General features: G+C 42.0%; 1 protein-coding gene across 5 annotated transcripts in view; it reads left to right on the top strand.

The window, feature by feature from the left end:
• fancd2 (FA complementation group D2) overlaps nt 1-21,553 on the top strand; it is a 103,809-nt gene that overhangs the window by 46,103 nt on the left and 36,153 nt on the right. For all 5 annotated transcript variants that reach the window (XM_072581876.1, XM_072581873.1, XM_072581874.1 and 2 more), the window contains 11 exons: nt 299-430; nt 709-816; nt 1,022-1,131; nt 4,025-4,085; nt 8,146-8,265; nt 12,261-12,334; nt 13,212-13,358; nt 13,484-13,584; nt 18,966-19,081; nt 19,317-19,425; nt 20,608-20,709. In XM_072581876.1, the coding sequence (XP_072437977.1) occupies nt 299-430; nt 709-816; nt 1,022-1,131; nt 4,025-4,085; nt 8,146-8,265; nt 12,261-12,334; nt 13,212-13,358; nt 13,484-13,584; nt 18,966-19,081; nt 19,317-19,425; nt 20,608-20,709 (1,180 nt within the window). The remainder of the gene's footprint in view (nt 1-298; nt 431-708; nt 817-1,021; nt 1,132-4,024; nt 4,086-8,145; nt 8,266-12,260; nt 12,335-13,211; nt 13,359-13,483; nt 13,585-18,965; nt 19,082-19,316; nt 19,426-20,607; nt 20,710-21,553) is intronic.

Here is a 21,553-nt window from a genome sequence, read left to right as displayed (position 1 = left end):
AGGATCTCATTTGTTCACATTATGTCTTTTACTCATCTCAACTCCAACATCTAGCTGGAGAAACGTTTCTAGGTGCACCTATTCCAGGTTTTAGAGTTCTTTGACAAATTAAGAAATCAGTAACCTAATGCACTTTAAGAAGTGTGAACTGTGAAGAATTTTTAACTCTATGTTCCTTAAGTTTTAATGTGTGAAGAATCGGAATATTTTAAATTGCTCATTATTTTGCACATTTGATGTTCAAGTTAGTCTACTTAGTTAAATCCAAAGAGAGTTTTGATTATCTGTATCTGTACAGGAAGTTGTTGGTGCGCTGGTGACCCATGTTTGTAGTGGTTTCACTACAGAGGTGGATGTCTCACTTGATGTGCTTACAGACCTGGTTTCCCAGAATTCGTCTACAATGGCTGTCTATGCTATATTTGTGAAGGTAGGTTGAATGAAGCCGGAGTCGAGAAGCAATTTTGTTTTACATTTTATTTTCGAGTGAAGCTGTTAGTGTTTAAGAATGTGGTATAACTAGAAAATATTCTGTTCTCAGTACACCAGTATCACATGCTATACAAAGAAACAATACCATTATGTGTCTCACCAGTTAGTTTACAATTTACTTCTATCTTTTTCAGTGGCATGTAGCAAAACCCAGTTCTTTCTTTTCACAGTAACCCTCGGTTTTTATTCTATCATTACATTTTCTAAAATATACAGGGTATCTTGGACTACATGGACAGCTTGTCTCCCCAACAGATAAGGAAACTGTTTTTTGTCTTGAGCACATTGGCTTTTAGCAGAGGGCAGGAGGGCAGCCACATTCAGGTAAGGGAGAGAATTTGAAAACCTCAGAAGATTCTTTGGTTTCTCTTGTTTTGCCTGCTCTACATGTTGGATGGATGCTATGATTAAAATCAGAATTTGTGTTTGCATTATAATTTTTTTCTTTTCCCTGCAAGAACTAGTCCCTGCAGTTATGTTTAATGTTATCTAGTGGGAATATTAATAATTGCCTGTCCTAATTCCACAGGATGACATGCACATTGTTATTAGGAAGCAGCTGTCTAGTACAATATCCAAATACAAGCGAATTGGAATCATTGGGGCAGTCATGATGGTGGGATGCATGGCTTATGACAGGTATGATAACACATATGTCAAAGAATGTTTAATGACTGGGGCCAAAAGCATTAGCAAGGCTTATGAAAGTGTGAATACTGGATTAGTGGTGCTGGAAGAGCACAGCAGTTCAGGCAGCATCCAACGAGTAGCGAAATCGACGTTTCGGGCAAAAGCCCTTCATCAGGAATAAAGGCAGTGAGCCTGAAGCGTGGAGAGATAAGCTAGAGGAGGGTGGGGGTGGGGAGAGAGTAGCATAGAGTACAATGGGTGAGTGGGGGAGGGGTGAAGGTGATAGGTCAAGGAGGAGAGGGTGGATTGGATAGGTGGAAAAGGAGATAGGCAGGTCGGACAAGTCCGGACAAGTCAAGGAGACAAGTCAAGGAGTCTGAGCTGGAAGTTTGAAACTAGGATGAGGTGGGGGAAGGAGAAATGAGGAAGCTGTTGAAGTCCACATTGATGCCCTGGGGTTGAAGTGTTCCGAGGCGGAAGATGAGGCGTTCTTCCTCCAGGCGTCTGGTGGTGAGGGAGCGGCGGTGAAGGAGGCCCAGGACCTCCATGTCCTCGGCAGAGTGGGAGGGGGAGTTGAAATGTTGGGCCACACCTCCTCCCTCACCTCGATCCAAGGCCCGAAAGGAGCCTTCCACATCCATCAAAGTTTTACCTGCACATCCACTAATATCATTTATTGTATCCGTTGCTCCCGATGTGGTCTCTCCTACATTGGGGAGACTGGGCGCCTCCTAGCAGAGCGCTTTAGGAAACATCTCCGAGACACCCGCTCCAATCAACCAAACCGCCCCGTGGCCCAACATTTCAACTCCCCCTCCCACTCTGCCGAGGACATGGAGGTCCTGGGCCTCCTTCACTGCTGCTCTCTCACCACCAGACGCCTGGAGGAAGAATGCCTCATCTTCCGCCTCGGAACACTTCAACCCCAGGGCATCAATGTGGACTTCAACAGCTTCCTCATTTCCCCTTCCCCCACCTCATCCTAGTTTCAAACTTCCAGCTCAGCACTGTCTCCTTGACTTGTCCGGACTTGTCCGACCTGCCTATCTCCTTTTCCACCTATCCAATCCACCCTCTCCTCCTTGACCTATCACCTTCATCTCCTCCCCCACTCACTCATTGTACTCTATGCTACTCTCTCCCCACCCCCACCCTCCTCTAGCTTATCTCTCCATGCTTCAGGGTCACTGCCTTTATTCCTGATGAAGGGCTTTTGCCCGAAACGTTGATTTCGCTGCTCGTTGGATGCTGCCTGAACTGCTGTGCTCTTCCAGCACCACTAATCCAGTATTTGCTTTCCAGCATCTGCAGTCATTGTTTTTACCTTTATGAAAGTGTGAACATATGTCTCTTTTATTATTACTAACTCTTGCAGGAATAAACCTCCAAAGGAGTATTTCTTTGCAGCACACCTTCCTTAGCTAAGATAACAGAGTGCCTCAAAAACTTTGTGATCCTTTGTCAGTCATGGATCAAATAGTCAGAATGTTCTGATTTCCATTTCCAGTTTGAAACGGATACACTCTTTCACACAAAACCTTGCATCAAGGTTCTATTTGCTCTCAGTGAATATAAAAGACCCCAAAGTGCTCTTTTGTAGAGGAGAATGGGAGTGCTCCTAACACTTACCCCTTAACCAATATTACTAAAGCTGGCAATTGTGTCATTACCTCATTATTATTTGTAGGACTTTATGTGCACAAATTTCTGTTGCATGTCTTGAATTAAAGCTTCAAAAGTATTTCATCAGGTGTGAATGTATGAATAAGTGATGCTTTATTGTCACTTGTGTTTTACTTTGAACAACATGGTAAAATACAAGGAAAAGCATCAACTGTCACCACAATCCAAATACTTCAAGAATAAAAAGACAAAGCTGAAGCAATGTTCATCTTCGCCCTGCTGCCTCCACCATGAGACCTGAACCCTGAGCCAGCTGACCAGTGACACCTGTGCCGCTACCTGTGCTGGATCCACCAATGTTAGAGCTGCCACTCTTCAGGTGCCATCTCTTCGTCGCTGGGCCCACCCCACAGTGGGCCTGTTGGTGCCTGGTCCACATCGCTCTACAACCAGGAGCCCCCAGCTCCGCTGTCATCTCACCAACAACAGGAGACCCTGGCTCTGGACCGACTGTAACCAGGAACTGCTGCCACCATCACGCCGATAACCAGGAGTCCTGGTTTTGGGCCCACCACAGTCAGGAGTCTCTGGCTCTGCTACCAGGCCAGGCGGCCGCCTCTCCAAGAGTCCTGCTCTAGCTGCTCCCCTCTGAGATGCCACCGCCTCCGCTACCTCCGACAGGAAGAAGATGAAAGAGGAGAAAAATGGTAAGGAAAGAAGGGAGGAAGCAACCAGCTAAAGTGGATGGGCCCAGGAGCCCGAACGCTGCCTACCTTGCTGGTGTCGGGAAGTGTCAAGTTGTGAAGTGCTTTTGAATGTAAGATGGCATATAAATGTAAGTTACTTTAGTTTTCAACTTGGACAGAATTTGCAAATAATGTGGAAATGCAATATATTTGTTTTGGCTTATGTGTGAGCACAACTGATATGATTAGTGCCATTCATAGAGAAACACCACTGTTAGTTTCATCACTTGTCAGGGTGTTTGTGACTTCCTTTCGACTCAGGACTGATGTAAAGACATCAACGTCAACAATGAAAGATACATAGTTTTTTTGTTCACAAACTTTAATTTTGTAGCTCTGTTACTGTTCACTGCACATCAATCATGTATAATTATGTTGTACCAACTGTTGTAAAGCTCAGGATGGATTTTCATACCATGAACCAACCACAAGTAGATTCTGTGTGGAATTTCAGAACATTGTTTAATACTGTTATTCATGTAGTTAGGTTTAAGTCCATGTGCAGTATCTAAATTACGATGCTTCTTTTTCAGAAGTAAACTTGAACCCTCATCGTCAGACTTGGCATCCATGAGTAAAGAATCCTTCAGACAAGTATGCCTTATTTGTAACTTAGCGTTTACTTTCTCCTGTTCTCTGAAATTGTAAAACATTGCTTGACTTGAAAACATTGGTAGCTTTACCATGCATAGTCATCTGATACTTGATATGTCTAATCAGTCCAAATCACTTGACTTGTAGTGAGAAATCAGATATTTTCAAATCCACATTTTTCACTATTTACAACATTGTTGTTTGTAATGGGCATTTGTTGCTGTTGCTTCTTAAAAGATCCAAAAAACTATAGATTCAAAGGCATTTATCATTTCATTTTAAACTTTTAAAGGCTGCATTGAAAGAAGGGTCAAGGAGGTATACTGTGGAAAAACGTCAGGTTTCTTGGTGACAAAATCAATGAAATGCTTACCTTTTAACATTTTGCATTATAGTGTATTTTAGCAATTTTATTATGGCCCTTTCTGACACTGAGATGTCAAAAATTGCACAGCTGACTTAGGAAGAAGAAAGAACTTACATTTATAATGCATCCTAGTTCCAAGTCAGAAGCACCTGGATGAATTGAATTTATTGTCATGTGTACCGAGGCACAGTGAAAAGCTTTGTCTTTCGATCAATATAGGCATATCACAGAGTTAAGTAGCATAAATAAGTAAATAATAGGTAAACAGCAGCAAAAACAAAAACACAGGTACAGGTGAATGTTAACAGTTTGAGTCCATTCAGTAGTCTCACAACAGAAGCTGTTCCAAAACCGGCTGGCGTATGTGTTCAGGCTTCTGTACCTTCTCCTCAATGGTAGAGGTTGTAGAAGAATATTGCCAGGCTGGGATGGATCTTTGAGAATGCTGGAGGCCTTTCCTTGACAGCGGGCCTGGTAGATGGATTCTATGGATGGGAGATTGGCCTTTGGTGAATTCGGCCTGGACAATCACAATCTTTGTATGGTACAGGTAGTGATATATCCAGACAGAAGGCTCTCGATGGTGTATTCGCTGTCATGCCAAATTTCCTCGGCTGCTTGAGGAAGTAAAGACGGTGTTGGGCCTTTGTAACTAGTGCGTCCACAGGAAGAGTCCAAGAAAGCTTGCTGTGGATGACCACTCTCAGGAGCTTGACACTCTCCACTTGTTCCACCTCTGTGCTGTTAATGTGTAGGTCTGCATGAGTAACATCCTGCCAAAAGGATGGGTGAGCAAGTTTGCGGATGATACGAAAGTCGGAGGAGTTGTAGACAGTGAGGAAGGATATGGCAGGTTACAGCGGGGTATAGAGAAGCTGCAGAGCTGGGCAGAAAGGTGGCAAATGGAGTTCAATGTAGCTAAGTGTGAAGTGATTCACTTTGGTAAGAGTAACAAAAAGATGGATTACTGGGCTAATGGTCGGATACTTGGTAGTGTGGAAGAGCAGAGGGATCTTGGTGTCCATGTACACAGATCTCTGAAAGTTGCCACCCAGGTAAATAGTGCAGTGAAGAAGGCATATGGCGTACTGGCTTTTATTGGTAGAGGAATTGAGTTCCGGAATCCTGATGTCATGCTTCAGTTGTATAAGACTCTGGTGCGGCCGCATCTGGAATATTGTGTGCAGTTTTGGTCGCCATACTATAGGAAGGATGTGGAAGCACTGGAACGGGTGCAGAGGAAGTTTACCAGGATGTTGCCTGGTATGGTAGGAAGATCCTATGAGGAAAGGCTGAGGCACTTGGGGTTGTTTTCATTGGAGAAAAGAAGGTTTAGGGGTGATTTGATAGAGGTGTACAAGATGATTAGGGGGTTAGATAGGGTTGACAGTGAGAACCTTTTTCCACGTATGGAGTCAGCTATTACAAGGGGGCATAGCTTTAAATTAAGGGGGGGTAGATATAGGACTGATGTTAGGGGTAGGTTCTTCACTCAGCGAGTCGTAAGCTCATGGAATGCCCTGCCAGTAGCAGTAGTGGACTCTCCCTCTTTATGGGTATTTAAGCGGGCATTGGATAGGTATATGGAGGATAGTGGGTTAGTGTAGGTTAGGTGGGCTTTGATCGGCGCAACATCGAGGGCCGAAGGGCCTGTACTGCGCTGTATTCTTCTATGTTCTATGTTCTAAAAGTCAATAATGAGTTCCTTGGTTTTGCCAGCATTGAGAGCTAGGTTGTTCTCAGTGCACCATTTTTCCAGGTCTTCCATCTCCCATCTGTAGTCTGTTTCATTGCCATCTGAGATTTGACCGATCATGAGGGTGTCATCAGCAAACTTGTAAATAGTATTAGTCTGGTATTTGGTGACGCAGTCATGAGTTTAGAGTGACTTCAATGTGTAGGAGGCCACATCAGGTGCAGCGGATGCAGTAAATGATGTGTGTGGAGGTGGAGGTGAATTTCTGATGGATATTGAAGGATCCTGCTTCCCCCCTCACCTCCCTCCAAGGCCCCAAGGGATCCTTCACTATCCATCAGAAATTCACCTGCACCTCCACACACATCATTTACTGCATCCGCTGCACCCGATGTGGCCTCCTATATACTGGGGAGACAGGCCGCCTACTTGCGGAACATTTCAGAGAACATCTCTGGGACACCCGCACCAACCAACCCAACCGCACCAACCAACCCAACTGCCCCGTGGCTGAACACTTTAACTCCCCCTCCCACTCCGCCAAAGACATGCAGATCCTTGGCCTCCTCCATCGCCAGACCATGGCAACACGACACCTGGAGGAAGAGCGACTCATCTTCCGCCTAGGAACCCTCCAACCACAGAGGATGAATGCAGATTTCTCCAGCTTCCTCATTTCCCCTCCCCCCACCTTATCTCAGTCCCAACCCTCAGACTCAGCACCGCCTTCTTGACCTGCAATCATCTTCCCGACCTCTCCGCCCCCAACCCCTCTCCGGCCTATCACCCTCACCTTAACCTCCTTCCACCTATCGCATTCCCAATGCCCCCCCCCCAAGTCTCTCCTCCCTACCTTTTTATTTTAGCCTACTTGGCACACCCTCCTCATTCCTGAAGAAGGGCTTATGCCCAAAACGACGATTCTCCTTCTCCTTTAATGCTGCCTGACCTGCTGCGCTTTTCCAGCAACACATTTTTAAGCTCTGATCCCCAGCATCTGCAGTCCTCACTTTCTCCTACCTGTGGACTGTTTGAACACGGCCCAATCAGCCAATTCCAGACAGCACCGGAGTTTATCCTCTGCTTCCTCTGAACAGCACTATACCTGTATGCAAGGGGGTGAGGGTGTGGGGTGTCCTGCTTGGGCTTTTGCCTGTAAGCTGGGAGAAGAAGCATGGCATTGTGGTCAGAGTTCCCAAAATGAGGGTGGGGGATGGAGCGGTAGGCGTCTTCCACAGTGGTGTGGCAGTGGTCTAAAATGTTTGGGCCCCTGGTGGGACAGGTAATGTTCTGATGGTAGTTGGGCAATACCTTCCTTAGATTGGCTTGATTGAAATCACCAGTTACAATAAACAGGGCCTCGGGGTGTTCTGTCTCCAGGGTGTACGGGGTGGATGTACTTCTAGCAAAATAGTCACTGTTATGGATTACAGCTGGCTGTAAGAACATAAAACAATGAGACAAATGAGCAAGATGTGTAAGCTTCTAGGAACATTTTTTCATGCAACATTTATGTATACACTAAATGATTGGAATGGATGGACAGGGCCTTGATTTAACATTACATCTGAAGGACTGCTTCTCTGACCATGTTATGCTCCCTCAACATCGTTCAAATGACATGCTCAAGTCCTAGATTGAGGCCTTGTCTGTCTATTCCAATTTGAATTAAGTCTCAACCTTCTTAGTCAGAGGTGGAAACGCTACTCACAGAATCAAACGTTTAGCAAGTCAGTCACATCAGCTTTATTTTCAGATAGCACTGTAGCTTTACAGTAGATTATTACAAAGATATGAATTTTTTTTTTGACTTTGTAAGCATTTCTGTAGTATTTTACAACTCTGTTCATCATGTCATCTCTAGAACTAATTGATGGTGATGTTCTTGTTTTGACTTTGCCTTGTATTTGTTCTGAATGTCTTTTTCCAACATCAACAAGAAGGTGGCCAATTTGGTTTTTCATTGTACTAATTCCTAAAACAATCTGTATGTTAAGGCCACTGCTCTGCTTGAATTGGTACGCACCTGCAGTGAGCAGTCTCCAGAAGCTGCTGCTCTCTACTATGATGAATTGGCTAACTTGGTGCAGAAAGGAAACCTGGATCCACAAGTGCAGGTAGCATTATTAACATATATTCATTCATTGCTCACTACTGGATACTTGATCACATCAGATCTATGTTTCCCATTCAAGGGTTTTGTGTCTGTATAGATTGAAGTTTTTGATTTGGCTTCTGATTGGAAATACAGAATAAAATATTTTGCATAACCAAATTTAGAAAATGACAAGAGCTTTTGCAGTGCACACCTGTGGGGCACCATCTCTACAACTTGAATGGCTAAAAGTTGATTATATAATCAGAAGTAACAGTGCAACAGCAGCATGAGCGTGTTGAGCACCAACGTCACAGCTCCACCACAACATGCATAGAAACTGGTAGCTGTTCCTTTCATTTGTTTCCTACTCTGTCACTGCAGTGATGTCCTTGAGCCTGTCAAAGACTGAACAACTTGCAGTGTTCCAGATCACATGCCCACATGGTTTGCCTTTAAACAATTGTGTTGTACATAGTCTTTTGGATTAATCTGTTGTTTTATAATGTGCAAACATGAATTTCATACACGACGAACTGAATTAAGGCTAAATAATTCGTTGTCTGTTTCAGAGGTTAAGTGCAAATTATTTTTATATCTTAGCCACACTATATTTATTGTCATTAAATATATTTGTAGATGTGCTTGCAATTGCTTAAAATATTTTATAACCTCTCAGAATCACAAAATTGTTACAGTGCAAAAAGAACTCTTTGGCCCACTGGCTGTATGACTTTGATATTTTGATTAAATGCTGAATTCTTGCCTTCTCCCCACAATTCTGCATGTTGTTTCTATTTAAATAATCATCCAGTACCCTCTTGAACAGCTAGCTTGAAAGTGCTTCCAGCACACTCCCAGGCAATGCATGCTAAACTCAGACTACTTGTGTGATTTCTTTTCTCTCATCATGTATTTGCTTCCTTTGCAAAACACGTCAAAACTGTGCCCTCCAGTTCTCTATCTTTTCATGAGTGGGGACAGTTTCTCCCGATCAGCTTTGTCCAGGCCCCTCATGATGTTAAAAATTTCCATCAAGTCTCCCCACATTTTTCTCTGCAAGGGAGACAGTCCCATTTTTTCCAGACTACCCTCATAACTGAATTTTCTCCTCCCTAGAAACATCCTTGTATGCGTCTTTTGCACTGTTTGCAGTGCATTTGTATCCTTTCTAAAGTGGAGCACCTAGATCATTTCAAGATACAAGCAGTTGGCTATATTGGTTCAGCATAACTTGCCTGCTCTTATGCTGTGTGCTTCTCCTAAAGAAGCCAAGAAAAACTGTATGTCTAATTAACATTGCAGCCTAATGCTGCTACCAAACCCTGCTACCACAATGATCTAGGCATATTTACAGCCAGATCTTTCTCCTTCATAACCTTTATATTATCTGGCCCTGTTCTTTGTTCCAAAGTATATCACTTCACAATTCTCCACATTGAACTTCATCTGCCACCTATTCACCCACTCTAACAACTTGTCAGTCTTTTGAAGTTCCATCCTTTCCTCCTCTCACTATACAGTTTTTTCAAGTTTTGTGTCATTTGCAAGCTTTGAAATTGTCCCTGCACACCAAGATCTTCATTTTAAAATCAATTTTTAACACATCTTGTGTTTATGGCTGATATATGTTAACTTTGAGAAATGAGCTAGGAGAAAGAAGCAGTGAAATAAAATTATGTAGTAAGAGGAGGTAAGGAATTTGGGATTACTAGATTGACCATAAATATAAACACAGGAAATGACATCACCAACCCAAAGAAATCCAAACATATAAATAGAAAGCAGGAATTTTCAGCAGTGCTTTGCCTGAGGCCCATTGAAAATGTTACGTAGTAGGGTAACAAAGCATCTGGAAATGAACCTTCCAGCTCAGCAAGCAAACCTATATCCAAACCCTCAACCTGAGGTACAAATCAAGTCAAAACTCGCCATGAATATAATCTTTATCTCTCTCTCTTTATCTCTCTCTCTCTCTCTCTCTCTCTCTCTCTCTCTCTCTCTCTCTTTCTTTATCTCTCTCTCTCTGTTCTTTCTCCTCACTCCTTATATTTACAATGTTGGAGCTAGCCACTTTCACAGTGTGCAGTTGTTTTCTGTATGTGCTAATTCTGGTCAAGTAAGCCCAGATGTTTATATTTGTAAGGAAGTAGGTTCTCATAAATTTCAGCAAATTGTATTTAAAACACTTATCTAAACAGGCTGTCTTAATTTCTCCTTCCTTGCAAATGCATCTGATTCTTATTCCCCATCTAAGTCCACTTCTTTTGAATATGCATCCAGGCGAGGCCCAGAAAGAGTCTCCCTTAGCATTTGAGTGCATATCAAAGTGCTTGGTTTTGCGACAAGAGATGGTAATTGTGCATCCTAATTTGAGGATTCTGTCTGGTTTAAGAGGGCCCACAAAATAGAGAAAGCAGGAAGTGTATATTGTCAGAGAAAGGTGAATGGCATCGCCCAAAATATAGCTGTGTCAACAAATGAATGTGGAAATGTAAGCTGTGATGAGGATACAAAGGCTGCACAGAGATTTGGACAGATTGAGGGATCAGATGGAGTAGAGAAAATGAGGACTGCAGATGCTGGAGATCAGAGTAGAGTGTGTGGTGCTGGAAAAGCACAGCAGGTCAGGCAGCATCCGAGGAGCAGGAGAATCGGGGAAAATGATGAAGGACGTATGCCCTAAACATTGATTCTCCTGCTCCTCGGATGCTGCCTGACCTGCTGTGCCTTTTCCAGCACCACACTCTCAACTCTGATCAGATGGAGTACAGTGTGGAGAAGTATGAAGTTGGGTATAAGATTAGAAAAGCAGAATATTGGAAGGTGCTAAACCTGTAAGTATTGATGTTTAGAGAGATTTGAGTGGTTGTACAAGGAAAACAGAAAATTTGCACGCACGTATGATAAGAATTAACAAGGCAAGTGGCATCTTGGCCTTTATTGTTAGGCGGTTAGAGTACAGGAATAAAGATGTTCTGCTCCAGTTATGCAGGGTTTCATTGAGATCATATCTCGAATCCTTTGCAGTTTTGATCTTCACATTTAAGATCAAATTGCATTGGTGGTGGTATGGCAAAAATTCACGAGCTTGGTCCCTGGGATGAGAGGATTGTCCTATGATGAAAGGCTCAATAAATTGAAACATCTGGTTTTAGAAGAGTGAGAGAGGTGATCCCACTAAAATTATAAGATTATGAAGAGATTCAACGGTGTCGATGCTGAGTGATTTGTTTCTGTTGGTCAAGAAATGATTAGATGAGATTCCCTACAGTGTGGAAACAGGCCCCTCGCCCCAACCAGTCCACACCGACCCTCTGAAGAGTAACCCACCCAGACCCATTTCCCTCTGACTAATGCACCTCACACTATGGGCAATTTAGCATGGCCAATTCACCTGACCTGCACATCTTTGGACTGTGGGAGGAAATGGGAACACCCGGAGGAAACCCACGGAGACACTGGGAGAATGTGCAAACTCCACAGAGACAGTGACCCAAGGCTGGGATTGAACTTGGGACCCTGGTGCTGTGAGGCTGCAGTGCTAACCACTGAGCCACCGTACAGCCCTAAAGCACATAGGCACAGTTTCACGATAACAGGCCAATCATTTATGACTGAGATTAGCATAGATTTCTTCACTCAAAAGAATTGTGAACCTTTGGAATTCTTTATCCCAGTCAATTTGGTTTGTCCATTGTTGAATACCTTTAGGGCTGCATAGGCAGAATTTTCTTGCCTCAGGGAATCCAAGGACATGGGGAGCAATCATGAAAGTAAATTTGAAACCCAAGGTCGGCCTTGATTGAGTCGACCCTGTCATTCAAAACAATGAATGGTACGGTCTGTAACTGCTCCTGTTTCATGTATGTGTTCTTGAAATCTGCAAGTAAATATCAACAAACTGTCGCAATGTACAGTATGTATTTCTGCATAATACACCTTTTAATAACAGATGTGCAACAAGACTTTGGCAACATTGAAAATAAGCACAATTCTCTTTTTGTTTGTCTTTAGGAATTGATTGGTAGGAGTGTACTTGATGATTTTCAAGAGGACTTCGTTGTAGATTTACTGCCAGAAACAGATAGGTAAACTATGAACAGCAGTTATCATTCGTTCTGAGGAAGGGTCGTCGGACCCGAAATGTTACCGCTGATTTCTCTTCTCTTCTGCTGCCAGACCTGCTGAGCTTTTCCAGCAGCTTCCAATTTTGTTTCTGATTTACAGCATCTACAGTTCTTTCAACTTTTATTTATTCATTTGCTGGTTCTAGCTGTGTAACTAAAGTTAAATTTGAGATCAATATAACGATTTTTATAAAATACTTCTGTGGGATTAGTTAGAATAACTGATCATATATGAATTGCAATGACTTGCCAGCTTGGTTCAGAGGTCTCATTAGTCTCTGACTTTCAAGGTCCTATGATTAATCGCCTTTCCCAAAACACCAGCGCACATTCTAGTACTGACACTCCTGTGCAGTACTGAAGAATTGTAGCATTGTTGGGGATGCCATGTGTTAAACTAGGTTTATATAGCCTTTCAATTAAAATATTCCATGGTATCATTTGCAGAGGAGCAGTGAAAGTTCCTGGTGCTTTGGCCAACACTTATCCCACAATTACATGTAAATCAAATGAACTGATCATTTATCTCATTGTTTGTGGGACTTTATTCTGAAAGTTAGCTGTAATCATTTTCCTGGTTACTACACCAACAATCATGCAGTCTCTTTTAAAAAGTGATATTGCCAGTTGATGCTGAATTAGAGGTGCTTCTGGATTATGGTTTCTTTTCCATTAGAAGCTGGATTTAGACTGCTTAAGCTAATTTCAAACAGGTCCTCACAGATAGAGTTGCCAGTCAGGTTTGGGTTTGAACTCAGAAATGAAATCAGAGTATTTAGTACTTAGTCTGTCCAATTTGCAGCACATTGCTGTTAAGTGCACATTTTGTTTCATTCAGTGAATGCATGTTGCCACTGAAATCAATGTTTAACCTGGATGAAGAGGACACTGAAGGTGGGATTGTTATCAATCTTCTACCACTCCTATCCAATAGCGTGACCAACAATGGCTTTGAAAATGCAGCCGGCAAGCAAAGGAACAAAAAGTAAGGATGAAAGTTTTTATTTATATTGCCTTCTTTGTTTCATCAGAAAATCCAATTAAAAAATCAAAAATTTAATGAGAAAAGAATGGGAAACATAGATATTTGTTTTTATTTGTCATTTTTAGGTGTATTTCTCCAGTGTGTCTTGCTTCCTTTTTCCGCCTATTGCGATTCTGTGAAGAGGTGCAAAACAATGGAAACTTGGAAGAGATTGATGCTTTATTAGGTACGCTGTGAGATACTTCATGTGGAAGTTTGAGTAGAAGAAAGTGTAAACTTTCTAAAAACTAGTACTTGATTTAAGCTAAGGTTGATGCTTTCTCCCATTTTTACTTTATTCTTTCTGAGGATGTAAGCATCACTGGCAAGACCAGCAGTTGGCACCGATCCCCAATTGCCTTAGAGAAAATGTGGTGCCCTGTTTTCTTGAACTACTGTAGTTCACTGTCTGGTGGTCGTTTTCCACTCTACTGTTTCTGAGATAATTTTGCAATGGAATGTGGATCAAGGACACCTTTTAAAATTAGTCATTTACAAATGCATTTGTGGATTTGCTAATTTTGCTCTAACTCTGACTACCCCCTGAGGTTTGCTAAAGTTGTCAAGGTCAACTTACTTCCTTCCCTCACTTTCAAATTCTAGTTGTTTTTCTTATTCCTTGGTCACTGTTTAGTATCTATCTGTACTTAGAAACAGATTGAGACTTGCTGTTAATAGACCTGTGTCCAGTCCCTATGAAATAGAGTCATAGAGATGTACAGCATGGAAACAGACCCTTCGGTCCAACCCGTCCATGCCAACCAGATATCCCAACCCAATCTAGTCCCACCTTCCAGCACCCGGCCCATATCCCTCCAAACCCTTCCTATTCATATACCCATCCAAATGCCTCTTAAATGTTGCAATTGTACTAGTCTCCACCACTTCCTCTGGCAGCTCATTCCATACCCGTACCATGCTCTGTGTGGAAAAATTGCCCCGTAAGTCTCTTTTATATCTTTCTCCTCTCACCCTAAACCTACGCCCTCTAGTTCTGGACTCCCGACCCCAGGGAAAAGACTTTGCCTATTTACCCTATCCATGCCCCTCATAATTTTGTAAACCTGTAAAAGGTCACCCCTCAGCCTCTGATGCTCCAGGGAAAACAGCCCCAGCCTGTTCAGCTCAAATCTCCAACCCTCGCAACATACTTGTAAATCTTTTCTGAACCCTTTCAAGTTTCACAACATCCTTCTGATAGGAAGGAGACCAGAATGGCATGCAATATTCCAACAGTGGCCTAACTAATGTCCTGTACAGCCGCAACATGACTTCCCAACTCCTGTACTCACTACTCTGACCAATTAAAGAAAGCATACCAAATGCCTCCTTCATTATCCTATCTACCTGCGACTCCATCTTTCAAGGAGCTATGAAACTACAACACTCCCTAGGACCTTACCATTAAGTGTATAAGTCCTGCTAAGATTTGCTTTCCCAAAATGCAGCACCTTGCACATCAAAGCTCCAATGTTTTGTGACGCCATAAAGGAAACTACTTAAGAATCATAGAGTTATACAGTACAGAAACAGACCCTTCGGCCCAACTCATCCATGCAGACCAGCTATCCTAAACTGATCTACTCCATTTGGCCCATATCCCTCCTAACTCTTCCTTTTGCATGTACCCATCCAGATGCTTTTTAAATGTTGTAATTGTACCTGCTGCACCACTTCCCCGGCAGCTCATTTCGTAGATGCATCACTGCTGCATGAAAACGTTGCCCTTCAAGTCCCTTTTAAATCTTTCCCCTCTCACTTTTTAAACCTATGCCCTCTAGTTTTTGGTCTCCCCTAACTGGGGAAAAAGACTTTGGCTATTCAACATATCCATGCCCTTCATGATTTTCTAAACCTCTATGACGTCACCTCTCAACCTCTGATGCTCCGTGACAGTAAGCCCCAGCATAGTCAGCCTCTCTGTATAGCTCAAACCCTCCAATCCCAGCAACATTCTTGCAAATCTTTTCTGAACCCTTTTCAAATTTAACAACACCTTTCCTATAGCAGGGATATCAGAATTGAATGCAGTATTCCAAAAGTGGCCTAACCAATGTCCTGTACATTCACAACATAACATTCCAATTCCTATACTCAATGCACTGACTGATAAGAAAAAAATACCAAACACCACCTTCACCCAACCTGTCTACCTGCGAATTCACTTTCAAGGAACTATGCACTTGCATCCCTAGATCTCTTTGTTTGGCAAAACTCCCTAGGGCCCTACCATTAACTGTATAAGTCCTGCCCGGAATTGCCTTTCTAAAATGCAACACCTCACATTTATGTAATTAAATTCTGCCACTCCTCAGCCCATTGGCTCACCTGATCAAGGTCCCATTGTACTGTAAGATAGTCTTCTTCACTGTCTACTACATCACCGGTTTTGTTGTCATCTGCAAACTTACAACCCATGCCTCCTATATTCACATCCAAATCATTTACGTAAAAGACAAAACACAGTTCAGCCAGTGGCACGCCATTGGTCACAGGCCTCCAATCCAAACAAAAGCCCTCCACCACCACCCTCTGTCAAGCCAATTTTGTACCCAATTGGCTACCTCCCCCTGGATTCCATGTGATCTAACCGTGCTAGCCAGTTTACCATGTGGAACCTTTGTTGAATGCCTTGCTGAAGTCCATATAGACAACATCTACCGCTCTGCCTTCATCAATCTTCATGGTCACTTTTTCAAATAACTCAGTGAAGTTAGTGAGACACGATTTCTCGTGCACAAAGCCATGTTGACTTTCCCTAATCAGTCTTTGCCTTTCAAAATGGATGTAAATTCTGTCCCTCCGAATCCCCTCCCAACAACTTACCCACCACTGACATCAGGTTCACCAGTCTATAGTTCCCTGGCTTTTCTTTACCAACTTTCTTAAATAATGGTACCACATTAATCAACCTGCAGTCTTATGGCACCTTGGCAATCGATGATACAAATATCTCAGCATGGGGTCCAGCAATATTTGCCCTAGCTTTCCTCAAGGTTCTGAGATAAGCCTCAACTGTGGTAGCTTGCCAGTTGTGGGTGATGACATTTCTCCAAGCCAAGAATAACTAAGGATGAAAAAGATAAGGCTGTCTCAGTGAGAAAAAATGAGAATGTTGAATGGGGAATCAAAAGTGTAGTCAAAGAGGAAATGTTTGAGTAGGTTTTTGAGTGAAGAGGGAAGGTACTGGAGAGAAATTTCAAACTGAAGAACCTAGAGTGGGGATAATAGAAGCACCTTGATGGTAGGTATGTGTAGAAACAAAAGCCAGGAGGCGATTGAGCACAGACTACGTGAGAAAAAGTGTTTAATTTCCCTGCATTGACAGACCACTGCCTATCCAGAACAAAATGCAGCCTATTTGATCATTTCTTTCCTGACCAACTTCAAAGCATCTGTGGCAAAAAGTCATTACGTGAAACTTTACAGAACTCTATTGTGACTCGAGAGGGTTCTCTAGTGGTAAAGTCAAATACTGCAGCATTGTTGTGCTGATTTTGTTGTATACATAGAATATTCTACATTTTTAAAATTAAGAGCCAATTTTTTTGAACTCATTTGATTAACTTATTAGTAGGAGTGTACCTGGGGCTGTGGTTTGCACAATGCAGCTGCATGTAATTTTTACTTGATGCATCATCATGAAAGTTCTTTCAAAAGAGGATTAATATGTCTTGTGGTAGTGTTAAGTTCTTCAGAGCCTGTTCAAATATGTGCTAATGTAGCGCTTTGCCGTTTCCGTTTCTGACACTGTAGAACATCTGCTGTAAATAAAGTCACTCTAATATAGACAAGTTCACCACTGAGCTTGTACCAAAAAAGATTTCTGCTTCTCAGTGTGAGAATTTCCAGTGCAGACTTTATGGGCCAAATGACCTCATTCTGTGTGGTAGTATTTGGCGATTTGATTAAGAGTTGTTGTGACTTTTATTTCATTTTCTGCTCAGAGCTATACTTTGTCACAAAAAATAATGTATTTTACTTAATTTGTATCGTCCTCACCGTGTCAGTATGGTGATATGTTTGTATGATGCTTACTCCTGGAAGCTTTGTATTAACCCACTATGATAAAGGGCTGCTATAAACCCTGATACAAATGCAGTGTTTGAGTTACAACTTTATATTTGTAAAAGGAGGGAGAAATGTGACTCTGCCCTTGCACTGCCCTCCTGTCTTCTAGCCACAATTGCTTTGCAGTTCTGAGACAGTGGGTGAGCCATGATTTGGAAGTATGTTTTGAGGGAAAAAAAATCTCTAAATTTGCAAATAAGCTTGGGAGAATAGTGAATTATGAAGATGACGCTGAGCGACTTCAGAGGGGCATTGACAAGTTAGCTAAATGGGCAGAGTTGGAAAGTGTGATGCTGGAAAAGCACAGCAGGTCAGGCAGCATCTGAGGAGCAGGCGAGTTGACATTTTGGGCATAAGGAATGGGCAGAGACCCGACAGATGAAATTCAGTGCAGAGAAGTGTGAGGTAATGTATTTTGTTAGAGGGAGAGACAAACAATACAGGCTTGATGGTACAACTTTGAATGGAGTACACGTGCAAAGGGATCTTGGGGTTCACGTGCTTAATTCCCTGAAAGTGGTCAAGCAAGTTGAAATAGTTGTTAAGAAGGCTTATATGATCCTTGGGATTTGTGAATGTAAAGGAAGGAAGTGATGCAACGCCTCTACAAATCATTGGTCAGACCACATAGAGTATTGTGTTCACTTCTGGGCATTGTAATTTACTCATGGGATGTGGGCATTTACTGCCAGAGTTTAACTGTCCTTGAGAAGGTGATGGTAAGCTGCCTTTTTGAACCACTGCAGTCCATATCCTTTCTCATTTATTGAAGTATGTTAAAGACATAGAGACAACGCAAAGAAAATTTACTAGACTGACACCGTTTCCTATACTGTAAAATTCTATGATTCTGTGTTTTTAATTGTCAAATAATTGTAAAATACTGCAGATACTAGTAATTGGAAATAAAAACAAAATGCTAGAGAGATGTAGCACATCTATGTAGAGAAAAACAGAATTAACATTTCGAGTCCGATATGGTTGTTCTTGGGGAGTTCCATAGAGGAGTCACATTGGACTCAGAATGTGAACTATGTTTTTCTCTCCATGCCTGCTACCAGATCTGCGAAGTATATTCAGCATTTTGTTTTTATTTTGTATTTTTAGCGGAGCTGTTAAAACTGGGGGAGACAGACAATCCAGCAATGCCTACAAATGTTCCAAACAAAAATAACAGCTTCATTTGATTGATCTTGTTTCTTAATAACATATGTAATAATATATTTTATAGCAGATTATTCTGGGAGTAACAAGTCCTGTGTAATAATCCATCTACATAAATGGCGTACTGAAAGCAAAAAATCTGAGAATTGGGTTATAGTTCAGGTTATAGTGAAGATTTTAAAGTGCCATTACAAAGCATAATATGTAAGTAAAAGTTGTTGTATGATCCTGTGTGTCTAAAAAGTGAACTGGTATTTATTGTGGAAAACAGATTAATGCATACACCAAGACTGTTGACACATTTGACTTTACTCTACTGACTCTTTATTGCAGGTTGTCCACTTTACCTGACTAACTTCGAACTGGTGGAGAAGGTGGAGTCACTATCCAAACAGGAGCGGGAGCTTCTCTGCTCAGTGCTGTTTCACACTCTCAATTGGTTCAGAGAGGTAATGAAGCAAGTGTAGTGTTCTTAATGAGTTGGCCAGTTCATAGTTAACTGCTTTTTACACTCTTTAAAAACTCAATCTGTGACAGCCACGTACAAAGATTTGGTTTCAAATCAATGATCATGTCTAAGGAGGCGAGACAATTGCACAATACAGAATAGTGTGGCTGACCAGTTTTATGCATGGTTGGCAGTTCTGTTTGTGATGGTGTCGCTTGTTTTTATTTTCTGTCCAGGTTGTGAATGCATTCTGTAAACAGCAGGACACTGAGATGAAGGGCAAGGTACTTCTCCGGCTGCAGAACATTACACATTTGCAGGTGTTACTGGAGAAGTGTTTGGCAGGTTTGATATAGTTTATGCTATAAGTGTCAGTGTATTCTTGGCTTTTTAGCTGAATGCAGTGTCTCGTGTGCACCATTTTATATTGATATGTTTCCATGCAACTTTTGAGATGGTCTGGATTGTTATATGGCAGCTGAGCTCGCGATTTGTAAGGTGGGGTGCAAGCCTGGTCCCAAAAGATCTAAATCTATTAATATAGATTTTTTTTTCTTAGATAAGTTCATTCTATTGCTTTCTTCAGTTATAGCAGATGTGTAGCATTTCAAGTGAGACCTACATTTAGTTATTCTTCCAGTTTACAGTTCTACCAGTTTCAACATGCCATGTGACCTCAACCTGAAATTGCCAGTTTAGTCTGGACGAGTGCCATATTGTGAAAAGTGGGGCTAGTTCTGATGTGACTCCTTTCATTTATTGCGAGCCACTGTCTGATTGATGAAAGCATCTGTAAGTCTGAAAACTTTTGTTGTCCCTGCTGGACCTTGGTACTGTACTTGTGGTAAGTTGCCTGCAGATGCAAAGCAACAGGTTAGTTGAAGGGCAGTGAGAAGAATTGGATAAATGGAAAATCTGGAAGGAGACCTAAACTGGCAGAATTAAGTTGAAGGTGGGGGGGATTCATGGGCTACAGACCATTGAGCGTTAGGCATCCAGCACCTGTTGATCGAACAATGACCACCTTATTTATTTAAGAATAAAGAACTACATATTCCATTAATGGAACAGCCTCTATAGAGAAACCTTTTGGACAGGCTGATCTGAATTGATACCAATACATGGTTGCTCATTAGTACTTAAAAGTTGCTTAGATTTCTAGTAATGTTAATTCCTTCCATTTGTATAATGAGTTCCTTCCCTCTTTCCAGTGAGAGCCTTGTTCACCTGTGTAAAGAGACCCAAGTGGGTCATGACAGTAACAGGATGCTGATTTTGTATTCCAATAACCAATAAAGATGGCTGATATAAACTGATTTAAGTCTGGTGCATGTTTGATTCTTGGGATTGAAGTGGCTTTTTACTACTTGCAGAAGTATGAACTGGGCACAACCTAAAGTCGGCTGGCATTTAGGTCATGTTTTCCAAAGTTAATTTGAAAATTGTATAGAAACATAAAATCTTATTGTTGTCCTTAGTCTTCAATTTGAAAGTTCTAATCTGCTGTCATTTCCTTTAACATCTCAGCAACACCTGGATACATCCCTCCACTGGCAAACTTTGATTTGGAGGTCACTGAGGTTCCTGTGACTGTGTCTCATGCAGCACCGGCTAAGAAAGGAAAGAAAGGTGATCAAGGGTTTGAGGTCAGAACTTCAAGTAGTTTGAGCACTGAGCAGGCGAATGGGAATATTGGAAATGGGAACAGAAGCAGACCATTCAATTTCTCAAGCCTGCTTTATCATTCAGTTAGATCATGCTGATATTCTATTTCACCACTATTTTTCCACATTCTCCCTGAATCTCTTAATGTCATTAGCAACCAGAAACCTATCAACATAATCAGTGACTGAACTTCCACAGCAGTCTCAAGTAGAGAATTCCAGAGACTCATCACCTCTGCATCAAGAAATGCCTCCTCATTTCAGTCCAAATGGCTTGTCCCTTATTCTAAGACTGTGCTCATTGGCTCTAAACCCCCTGAAAGGTAGACACCTCTCCCACATCTATCCTGCAAAGCAGCTAAGAATTTTGTATATTTCACCCTTCATTCTAAACTCCAGAAAATACAGACCTAGTTTCCTCAATTTCTCTCAAAAGTCAGATTGGTGAACCCATGTTATGTTTCCTCTATGGCAAGCAGAAAAGGTAAAGTTGGCACAGTTATTCCAGACCTTAGGGCTGCTCTTTTAATGGAGAGAGGCGAACGTATCACACCTCAGGTGAGGGGAAGGATTGAGAAGGAGAGTCTTTCATGGTAACCCCAGCCATTGTGGGAATTGAACCCATGATGTCACATGGCTTCGCAAACCAGCCATTCAGCTAACTGAGCTTACTGATTCCATGTGGCAAACAAATCCTTCCAAAGGAGACCAAAACCATACACAATACTCCTGGTGTTTCTCTCACCAAGGTTGTCTGTGATTACTGCATGGCTTCTTTACCCCTGTATTCCAATCCTCTTGCAATAAAG

The sequence above is a fragment of the Chiloscyllium punctatum genome, chromosome 12 (assembly GCF_047496795.1).
Source record: "Chiloscyllium punctatum isolate Juve2018m chromosome 12, sChiPun1.3, whole genome shotgun sequence".
NCBI lineage: Eukaryota > Metazoa > Chordata > Chondrichthyes > Orectolobiformes > Hemiscylliidae > Chiloscyllium > Chiloscyllium punctatum.
The sequence above is the reverse complement of the archived record's forward strand: the minus strand, read 5'-3'. Positions and strand labels throughout refer to the sequence as shown.